At 42.8% G+C, this 11,594-nt stretch overlaps 2 protein-coding genes across 4 annotated transcripts in view; one reads left to right on the forward strand and one right to left on the reverse strand.

The window, feature by feature from the left end:
• The window catches only part of LOC137643846 (recQ-mediated genome instability protein 1-like), a 72,278-nt gene extending 61,705 nt beyond the window's left edge, over positions 1-10,573 (reverse strand). The window contains exons 1-3 of the mRNA XM_068376570.1: positions 10,363-10,573; positions 8,898-9,038; positions 7,554-7,658 (exon numbers count right to left, since the gene is read on the reverse strand). Coding sequence (XP_068232671.1) covers positions 7,554-7,658; positions 8,898-9,038; positions 10,363-10,476 — 360 coding nt within the window. The 5' untranslated portion in view covers positions 10,477-10,573. The remainder of the gene's footprint in view (positions 1-7,553; positions 7,659-8,897; positions 9,039-10,362) is intronic.
• LOC137643848 (recQ-mediated genome instability protein 1-like) overlaps positions 1-11,594 on the forward strand; it is a 301,889-nt gene that overhangs the window by 201,813 nt on the left and 88,482 nt on the right. The window lies entirely within an intron of this gene.

The raw sequence follows: 11,594 nt of genomic DNA on the forward strand, positions 1-11,594 counted from the left end.
CATTACTCTGCCTTTATTAAGTACGTCTTTCTTACTGAGCGTAGCGGTCCTCTTAGGATGCTGAACGACTCTTAGGTGCTGAAGTATAAAGGGCTGCAACCCATACTAAAGGACCTCATCACAACCTTTAACCTCGGCGCTTCTCAAGAAAGAATTGACCACCCGCCAAATCAACAAGGATGTGGAAGGCTTCTTAGCCGACCGTACAACCCATAAAAAGTATTCAAGAGAAAGGTTAAAAAGGTTATGGGATTATGGGAATGTAGTGGCTGAGCCCCCGCCTACTACTGCATTCGTTGCTACGAATGGTCCCAGGGTGTAGCAGTTCTCGTAAAGAGACTGGACATCTTTGAGATAGAATGATGCGAACACTGACTTGCTTCTCCAATAGGTTGCATCCATAACACTCTGCAGAGAACGGTTCTGTTTGAGGGCCACTGAAGTAGCCACAGCTCTCACTTCATGTGTCCTTACCTTCAGCAAAGCAAGGTCTTCTTCCTTCAGATGAGAATGTGCTTCCCTAATCAGGAGCCTGAATAGGTAAGAAACTGAGTTCTTAGACCTTGGAAGAGAAGGCTTCTTGATAGCACACCATAAGGCTTCTGATTGTCCTCGTAAAGGTTATGACCTTTTTAGATAGTACCTAAGAGCTCTAACTGGGCAAAGTACTCTCTCCAGTTCGTCCCCCACCAAGTTGGACAGGCTTGGGATCTCGAACGACTTAGGCCAAGGACGTGAAGGAAGCTCGTTTTAGCAAAAAACCGAGCTGCAAGGAACATGTAGCCGTTTCAGATGTGAAAACTATGTTCCTGCTGAAGGCGTGGATCTCACTTACTCTTTTAGCTGTTGTCAAGCACACGAGGAAAAGAGTTTTTAATGTGAGGTCCTTAAAAGAGGCTGATTGGAGAGGTTCAAATCTTGATGACATAAGGAACCTTAGGACCACGTCTAGATTCCAGCCTGGAGTGGACAACCGACGTTCCTTTGAGGTCTTAAAAGACCTAAGGAGGTCCTGTAGATCTTTGTTGGTGGAAAGATCCAAGCCTCTGTGGCGGAAAACCGCTGCCAACATACTTCTGTAACCCTTAATCGTAGGAGCTGAAAGGGATCTTACGTTCCTTAGATGTAACAGGAAGTCAGCAATCTGGGTTACAGTGGTACTGGATGAGGAAACTGCATTGGCCTTGTACCAGCTTCGGAAGACTTCCCCTTTAGACTGATAGACTCTGAGAGTGGATGTCCTCCTTGCTCTGGCAATCGCTCTGGCTGCCTCCTTCGAAAAGCCCCTAGCTCTTGAGAGTCTTTCGAAAGTCTGAAGGCAGTCAGACGAAGAGCGTGGAGGTTTGGATGTACCTTCTTTACGTGAGGTAGACGTAGAAGGTCCACTCCTAGAGGAAGAGTCCTGGGAATGTCGACCAGCCATTGCAGTACCTCTATGAACCATTCTCTCGCGGGCCAGAGCGGAGCCAACCAACGTCAGCCGTGTCCCTTTGCGAGAGGCGAACTTCTGAAGTACCCTGTTGACAATCTTGAACGGCGGGAATGCATACAGGTCGAGATGGGACCAATCCAGCAGAAAAGCATCCACGTGAACTGCTGCTGGGTCTGGAATCGGAGAACAATACAACGGGAGTCTCTAGGTTATCGAGGTAGCGAACAGATCTATGGTTGGCTGACCCCACAGGGCCCAAAGTCTGCTGCAAACATTCTTGTGAAGGGTCCACTCTGTGGGGATGACCTGACCCTTCCGGCTAAGGCGATCTGCCATGACATTCATATCGCCCTGAATGAACCTCGTTACCAGCGTGAGCTTTCGATCTTTTAACCAGATGAGGAGGTCCCTTGCGATCTAGAACAACTTCCACGAATGAGTCCCTCCCTGCTTGGAGATGTAAGCCAAGGCTGTGGTGTTGTCAGAGTCCACCTCCACCACCTTGTTAAGCTGGAGGGACTTGAAGTTTATCAAGGCCAGATGAACCGCCAACAGCTCCTTGCAATAGATGTGAAGTGTCCTTAGCTCCTGATTCCATGTTCCCGAGCATTCCTGTCCGTCCAAAGTCGCACCCCAGCCCGTGTCTGATGCGTCAGAGAAGAGACGGCGGTCGGGTTTCTGAACAGCCAAAGGTAGACTTCCTTGAGAAGAAAGCTGTTCTTTCACCACGTGAGAGTAGACCTCCTCTCTTCGGAAACAGGAACTGAGATCGTCTCTAGCGTCATGTCCTTTATCCAGTGAGCCGCTAGATGATACTGAAGGGGGGGAGGTGGGGTCTCCCTAACTCGATGAACAGGGCCAGCGATGAAAGTGTCCCTGTTAGACTCATCCACTACCTGACTGAGCATCGGTTCCTTCTCAGCATGCTCTGGATGCAATCTAGGGCTTAGTATATCTTTGGGGCCGACGGAAAAGCCCGAAAAGCTCGACTCTGAAGATCCATACCCAGGTAGACAATGGTCTGGGATGGGACGAGCTGGGACTCCTCAAAATTGACCAGGAGGCCCAGTTCCTTGGTCAGATCCATAGTACATCTGAGAATCTCCAGACAGCGACGACTTGTGGGAGCTCTTAAAAGCTAGTCGTCTGACGGAGCCGGACACAAGATCATGGTACTGCTGCACAGTCTGTGAACTGTCAACCATGGGGAAGCGAGGAAGTACAGTGACAACCCGAAGCTGTCTAGACTGTCTGGGTCGTACAGACAACTCCTTATCGGGTTGCTGAGGTTGCCGCACTGCGTCACAACAAGACACTTCTGCTGGTTGTTGAACGTCTTCCCAGTGACACACTGACTCCGTAAACAAAAAATCCTCTAACAAGGACTAAGCTTGGACTGCATGTCTTGCAACACAGCTCAAGGTCTATGGGAGCAGGTGTGGTAACAGACGGGGTTAGCGACTGAAGTGGAACCATTACCCTCCCTGGAAGCATGCTATGCTTAAATAAAAGTCCATAGGAGGCTAAGCAGCTAAAGGCTCCTCTCCAAATGACAGAGTCCTCAAGGGAAAATCAGAAGGAGGGAGAATAGCACTTTCTCATCTACAGGAACCATATCCGAGAAAAGCTAAGTTCTCTCAGTGAGGGTTTCACTGGTGCAAAAGCAGCAGACTAGAAGGCAACGTTATGAAACTGCTTGACAGTCTAGTGAGTTGGCAACAACCAAAGATGTGTGACTGAGAAGCATGCGGTAAGGTATGCAGAGCATGCTGTATGCAGAGCATGCTGTATGTAGAGCATGCTGTAAGGTAAGCAGAGCATGTTGCATGGCGTGCGGCTTATGCTGCATGGGATGAGGCTCATGCTGCATGGAATGAGGCTCATGCTGCATGGTATGAGACTCATGCTGCATGGGATGAGGCTCAAGCTGCAAGGGATGAGGCTTATGCCGCATGCGTTGAGGAGGATGCCGCATAGTATGAGGCTCCTGCCTCATGGGTTGAGGCGGTTGCCGCATAGCATGAGGCTCCTGCCTCATGGTTTGAGGAGGATGCCGCATAGCATGAGGCTCCTCATAAGCATGAGGCTGCCTCATGGGTAGAGGAGGATGTCGCATAGCATGAGGCTCCTGCCTCATGGGTTGAGGAGGATGCCGCATAGCATGAGGCTCCTGCCTCATGGTTTGAGGAGGATGCCGCATAGCATGAGGCTCCTGCCTCATGGTTTGAGGAGGATGCCGCATAGCATGAGGCTCCTGTGAGGTTCCTGCCTCAAGAGTTGCGTCTGCCTCAAGGGTTGAGGAGGTAGCTGCGCAGAGAGAGGCTCATGCTGTGAAGAATGCGGTTGCTGCATGCGTTGAGGCGGCTGCCTCATAGCATGAGGTTCCTCAAGAGTTGAGGCTCTTGCCTCAAGAGTTGAGGTTCTAGCCTCAAGAGTGGAGGTGGCTGCCGCAAGAGTTGAGGTTGCTGCCTCAAGGATGGTGGAGGTTGCCGCAACGCAAGAGGTTGCTGCATAGCGCTGGTATCTGGCAACTCCCAATGCGGCAGCTCACGCGTGGAGGTAGGTTGAGGAACCTCAACATCATACGTCTGGCAGGGTGGACTGCGCAGAGGTGGAGTTGAGGTTGCTGCCTCGAGGATGGTGGAGGTTGTCGCACCGCAAGAGGTAGCTGCCTCGAGGATGGAGGAGGTAGTCGCAACGCATGAGGCTCCTACCTCAAGGGTAGAGGAGGTTGCTGCAAAGCATAAGGCTCCTGCCTCAAGTGTTGAGGAGGTTGCTGCGTGGCAAGAGGCTCCTGCCTCAAGGAAAGTGGAGGTTGCTGCACAGAGCTGGTATCTGGCAACTCCCAATGCGGCAGCTCACGCATGGAGGTAGCTTGAGGAACCTCAACATCATACGTCTGGCAGGCTGGACTGCGTAGAGGTGGAGGAGCGCTCGCAGGAGGAGGTGTGTTAACCTTCTCTGCCTGAAACTCCTGCATCAACACCGCAAGCTGAGACTGCATTGTCAGCAGCATAGACCACTAGAGTTTAAGAAAGACAACAACAAACGGAGCTACTGTCCGTAGAAACTGAGGGTCTAAAACAGCTGGTGCGGCAACAGACGGAGTTACTGTCTGTTGCGATACCACCTTGCCTCTCTGGGAGGTGTGCAGTTGTCGTACTGCAGCAAGTCCGAACTGACCCAGTGCTAATGGCACCACCTAGGAGTTGGACTTGCGCGGAAGGGACCGACTAGCACTTAAAAGCTGCAAGATTTGGTCCATGGTTTCTGCGAGAAACCTCTTCCGCAGACGAGGAATAAATGGGCTCTCTCGTCTTTGTGTGGGTGGGGTGATCACGTCGGCTACGTGAGTTGGTTACACCCGAAACCACGGAGGGAAACGTCTGTTCGTCGATCAAGGCCTGCTGAACCCATAAGTCCTTCGACATTACTTCTCCCCTGGGCTTGGGAGCTTGTAAGAGGTCCCAGACTAGGCGAACAACTGGCACGAACAGACGAACCCTCGAACGCAACACTGTAACACTTTGCGCTTATCACTTTATCACTTTTGATTTTCTGTTTGCACTTATTTCACTGAACTCGAAACTTTAAGTGGTTTGTACCTGAAACACGCAATTCTATCCTTCATTAAAAGTTAGTAATTGCGAAAACAGTATTACAATGTAACAGAAAAACATAATGAAAGATAAATAATTCAGTGGCTGGAAAAGAGACTAAACACTAGATCAAATAAACTACGTTTAAAATCTCTCACCGCATAAAGTCTGAGAACAAGAATAAAACTCTAGAAACGTTTACCTTCTTCCCCTAAAGAGACTAGGGAGAAGAGCAAAAACGATAACAACGTTACCCGCTTGAACGAAACGTTTATCCTCCTCTCTCTCCCTCCGTCTCTATCTCTCTCTCTCTCTCTCTTGACTTAGCACCTGAGAGAAGAGCCCAATTATATATATCGTTAAAACATATTATTGTTAAAGGAAAAAAACTGAAAGGTTTCCCAAATAAAAAGTTCCTTTATTAGAATTAAAACCATTTAAGCTAAGAAAGAATGAACAAAACGCTAGAATCGGTTTACTCTTACTGCAACGTGACACCGTGATAGACTCTCTCTCTATCGTAACGATAGAGCGCAAGTTGAACGTTCTGAACGTCAACAACTGCAGAGACAAAACAAAACGTTAGTTCAACTTTGAAAACAGTACAAGACTATCAAAGAAATTCTTTCAAAAACATTAAAATAGCATAATATGTTAACAGGTAAAAACGAAATGACGGGCTCAATGTTAATTAACTTCGGTTCCAAGAAAAGACCGCCTACTATTAGGAAAGGTCGAATATAAACAAATATAAAAATTAATTTTAATAAGTTTATAATAAAAGGAAGTTAATCAAAGAGGCCTATAAAAGGCGGAGAGATATAAAATAAATCTATAACTTTGTTAGCAAAATTAAGAGAGTCTATACTCTCTTCGACACCAACACTTCCGTCTAAGGGAAGGGTCGGCCATTTAAAAGTGAAAGAGAGTTCATACTCTCTTCGTACCAAAATTAAATCAAAAATTAAATCAAATTAATTCCAAAAACTTGCTAAGCTAATGATATAGCTTCCTGAATAGCGAAGGCTAAACTCTAGAGCAAATACATCACCAAATCGTGAGCAATAACTCCAGAATCAACAGCGTATCCATGTAGGTCTAGCCGGAGGCACGACAGAGGAAAAATTGAGATGGTGTTGACAAGAAGTACTAGAGTACCTGACCACAGATGGCGCTGTGGTGTTCACCCCCACCTGTATAGCGATCGCTGGCGTATCCCGACCGTAGATTTCTGTCGGCAACAGAGTTGACAGCTACATGATTATCGGGTAAGATTAATATTGAAAAGTATGGTGTCGTTAGTCACTGTAATGTTCTTCCTACGATGGTCTTATTGCGGGAAATCACCACTTTTTTCACTATCTTGTTAAAATTGATATTTACCAATGTCCTTACTGTATGTTCTTTTTGTCCTTGATACAACGAATGTAAATCTTAGATTAACTGATGCCATAATGATAGCCAACATCCCCATAGTTTATTTTCTTAAGCATGCAGAGGAGTTTCATCTTCTCGGCTATAGTAAGCATCTTCCACCGATGCTTGGGCTCACTGCCAAAAGCTTTAGAAGGTACAGAACATTTAGCTGGCATCATAGGGCTTGAAAGAACAGAAAATTTTTGGTAAAAGAACAAAATAAAACACCACAGAACACATAAAAAGATGCAAAGCAATGTCAAGTATATATGCTTACATGCAAACTGAACAAAATGTAGAACTCAATACTGCACTTGGCTTGAGTGATCATATGGTCGTACAGCCAATCAGAAGCCAGATTACTGAACAGTGTACTCTGACTGGTCGTGTATCCGCTACCCACCAATAGTGTAACATGTAAGAAATTATCTGGATAAGCTAGGCTAGTTTCCACATGCTTCCCGAGTTCTTTTCCATACATTTGCGCGATGCTTTTCATCACCTAGACCACACTACGTATTTTCACTTCTTTCCAACAAGCATAATGAGCACTCTCTCTCTCTCTATCTCTCTCTCTCTCTCACTACGTAGTTTCTCTTCTTTCCAACAAGCATAATGAACACACACACACACACACACACTCTCTCTCTCTTTCTCTCTCTCAGGGAATGGTAACAGGGTAATCATCATACAATGGCAATAACAAGAAGAAATATAAATAGCACACACACTGATAAAATGCAGCAACTAAAAGCAAACTGCCCAACCATAGCTTTCATACTGATAAGTATGAGAGACATAAGGTTGTCACCCTAACTTGATTACTGTATTACTCATCACCTAGTCCAGAGGAGTCAGTGTCTTCCTTGGTAAGTTAGTTTTAGTACACTTCAAACAGAAACAAAAATTATGCAACAAAATGGCTTGTGTAATATTAACACATCAACAAAGTCTTTTATCATTATTTTTTTATATTTTCAATAAGATGTAAGGTAACCTATATTGTACTGTGTAGTACTTTTGCATGCCAAGCGATGGCCCTTCTCATTGAGCTACATAATCTTGTATGCTCTGTTTCTCTAGATCTAGAATTGAAATTATCATACTTGGTACTGTTTGTCAGCTGATACCGCTGCATTTCCACCATCAGTTTTACGTAATTTCTGTAACTGCATATATGCAGGATGGCCAACATCACGTACTTGATTGACCTGAAAGAATAAAGAGGATAAAAATTAACTGTAAACTATCAAAATAATCATAATGCAAGATTCATATGGCTAGAATATCAATATTCCAACTGAGGGGATAAAATAGTCACCTACCAATACTGTACCCCAATACCCCACAAGGAAATAACAGACCTGACGCCCTTCACTCCTTGCCACCTTTGTGAATATCAGTACTACCGACTTTTACAGTAAGGCCAGTCGAATAAGTAGTAGAATCCCTCAACCTTCTTTGGTGTTTTAGGACATTCTTTAAAATTACCAGTGTTTTGTAGCCAAATACTGAAGGTTTTTTATGGCAAAACTTAACTGAGTATCTTTCTCAAAACATTCTACGTAAACAGTTTAGACAATTTAGTGCTAAATCATAATCTATTTTTGTGTGAAAATACCTCAAAAAACGTTAATTGCATTTGACATAAATAAAATATATGCTGTAGGAAATAAATTGCCTCCTTAACAAAAGAAGCATAAGCCAGGGGCATATACCCAGATGCTTTACCAAATAGAAAGCTAAATGAAGTGCACATTGTCAAAAATGATACCAGAGAAAACTTAGAGTTTCCCCTCCTCAAAGAATATGCCAACCTCAACGGGAGACCACAATCTAGAGTCAGTAAATGAGGATAACTGTGAACAATCATATCTCTAATGTAGTGTACAGTGTAAGTGGATCTGATAACTGTGAACAATCATATCTCTAATGTAGTGTACAGTGTAAGTGGATCTAATAACTGTGAACAATCATATCTCTAATGTAGTGTACAGTGTAAGTGGATCTGATAACTGTGAACAATCATATCTCTAATGTAGTGTACAGTGTAAGTGGATCTATCACCAGCTTAGTCATAAACAGAAGCAGTGTCCAACCTGCATTCACATTCCTGCTTCGTTTCATTATTATCACAAAGCCAATATCGTCTTTTCAAACTAAAATGTAAGAGAAAATTACTAAACAGGCTTGGATAGGACACAATAGTAGAACCATACTTGTCACAGCCAAAGATAAAAGTGGAGAGTCTTTAACAAGAGAGTAGGCAGGGCTACGTGCCCAAACTCACCACCTGTCATTAACTGCCTCGTTAACGATGATGGATTTGCATAAGCATAGGAACAAATGTCACTTGTGATGTACATAGTGTACTTATATCATTTAATTAACAACTCCCATGAAAGAAACACTAGTAAATCTAAACCCAAAACGTGATATAAAGAGCTTACCTGTAAAACAAACTGACCATTTAGCATCATGAATCTCTTCTGAGCCAACCCAAAAGGAAGACAACATGATGCCAACTCTGTCAAATCTGAATGCAACCACTGCTCATAAGCTTTTTCATGTATCAGCCTGAAGTTGTTCATCTGAAAGATATTACTAAAGATTAGCAAAATAGTGTAGTCTAAAATATAAAGAAAGTTGATCAAAATACAGAAAATATCACAAATTGTAAAAGTTTACATTATTCCTAACTTTACAAACATGAGTCCTATGATAGATTGATTCAGGCACAGCTGAAACTCAGCAGTTGAGACTTGTAACGAAGTGTCAGCAGCAGCCAGTAATTACCAGCTTGTGCCGGTGTAGCTCCCCTTGCTGGTACACTGAGTAGTCACTTTGATTGCATCTGGAACTTTCAGGGGAAGTGATGGCAGTAATTTGTGATTAGTTCCAACAAGAAAACAAACCTTTGTCTTTAAATATGCGACTCATCTTTGGGTGGAAGGAAGTCCTTACCAGACTGGCTGGCTAAAATCACGGGATCACTAATCTCAGACCTGATTAGATGCAGAGAGCAGTATCATAAACACCTCGCAAACCAGGGTCGTAGGTACAGTCAGATTCACGGCCCAAGCAACAAAGGCTGTTGTAAAACAGGTACCCTGCGACACCCCTTAGATTGCCGTATTTTTATAAATAGGGCTGAAAATGAGGGTGTTACGGGGCATGGCCATGATCATACATACACCTCCATAACTGGCCCCCAATAGAGAAAAACAGAAGTCTTATGTTAGATTAAATGGAGAACTTCAAGTAGGTCATATTCGTGTTTCTTTCCTTTTTGAAATAACGTTTCCCTGTCATAACTTCTCGTCTTTGAAACTCATCTTTATCATGGAAATTATAATTTCAAGACAAATACTTTCATCAGAACCGTTTAAATTACCTAAAATCCACCGGAAATACCTGTTATTTTGTTTGGATTATTGTACTAATATAATCTAAGGTAAAGCATTTGCAGATCAATGACTATCAGTTTATAAAAATTTAAAGGCCACTCATGAATGGCAGAGGTAAGGGACAGTGACACTGCCCTATCAAGCAGGACAATGCCCTAGAGACTGACCGTATATCATATGATCAGCGACCAAGCCCACTCTCTACCCGAGCTAGGACCACGGAGGGCCAGGCAATGGCTGCTGATAGATCTATAGGCTCCTCCAAACGCCCCATTCTTAGCTCACAAGGATGGTGAGGTTGCAGCAACCAAAAAAACTAACAAGTTTGAGCGGGACTCAAACCCCCGTCTGGCGTTCACCAGTCAGGGACTTTACCATGTTCAAAGCAATGCAATCTACCTTAACATAACCTAACTTGACAAATACATCTTTAATTATTTAGGATAATCTTATATAACTATTTAATACCAAAACAAACAACCAAAAACACAAAAGGGTCGATACTTACATTTATTCCAGGATTGTCCAACTGAATGAATTCCAGACATGCGTCTATCCATTCTTCAGGAACAGTTATATGTTTAGATTTCATGAAGTTCTTTACATTTGTCCTAAGAGCCATTATAAATGTTACGAGCTACACTACATTTACACTTATAAAGTAATAATACAGAGACAGTGATTTCAAGATTGTTTGTTTACATCGGACTTGCCCGCTAATTCTGTCAACTGTATTGTTTCTACCTTTCTGAATTAGGTTATAATTTTAATTATTTTATATTGTTTCATAGTTTGTGAGATGATTTATTATAATAATTCTATATCATTATCATCCTTGTGCCATACTACATTATTTCATGCCATTCATAATTCACTATATGTTTTATTGTAACAAGCAAATCATTATATTACAGTTGCCTATAGAAAATTATTCGTTGTACAATATTGCAGTTTTTTTTTTTAATGCTTTTTCGCTACAAAATATATGAAATTATATTTACTTATGGCAATTGTGAATTTACTAATAGATAGCATGATCAAATTACTAAGAATTGGTACTTAAAATTTGTCACTAACACGGTTAGCTTCATTTATTTTGTCAGTGCTCCATGTTGCATTCTGGTTAATTGGATTAGCTTCTTAATAAAAAAAAAAATAAAAACATTTTGATTGGAAATATTAGTCATAAGAAACTTTTAATTAAGAGAAGAAAAAAATGACGCATGTGCTCCAGTGTGCATATGTTATTAAAGACGGGGTTTTCTTTTTTATGTTATCGAATATACCAAACGGGTGGGACAATACCAAAGATTTGTGCCAATTGTTGGAGCTTGAATAAACACGTTGAAATATTGTAGTAAAAAGTTCATAGAATACACTGTGTTCTAATTCTATTCACCAATTCCATCAGATGATAAAAATCCATATTCATAAATGATATGCTAAGGTTGTCCAGGGCCCCAGCCACCCGTTGAGATACTACTGCCAGAGAGTTATTGGGTCCTTTGATTGGTTAGACAGTACTACATTGGATCCCTCTCTCTGGTTACGGCTCATTTTGTCGTTACCTACACATATACTGAATAGTCTGGCCAATTTTGACAATATTTCCCTCTGCCCTCATACACCTGATAATTTTGAGATTACCAAGCAATTTTTCTTCGCTCAAGGGGTTAACTACAGTAATATAATTGTTCAGTGGTTACTTTCCTCTTGGTAAGGGTAGAAGAGACTCTTTAG

The sequence above is a fragment of the Palaemon carinicauda genome, chromosome 7 (genome assembly GCF_036898095.1).
Source record: "Palaemon carinicauda isolate YSFRI2023 chromosome 7, ASM3689809v2, whole genome shotgun sequence".
Lineage (NCBI taxonomy): Eukaryota > Metazoa > Arthropoda > Malacostraca > Decapoda > Palaemonidae > Palaemon > Palaemon carinicauda.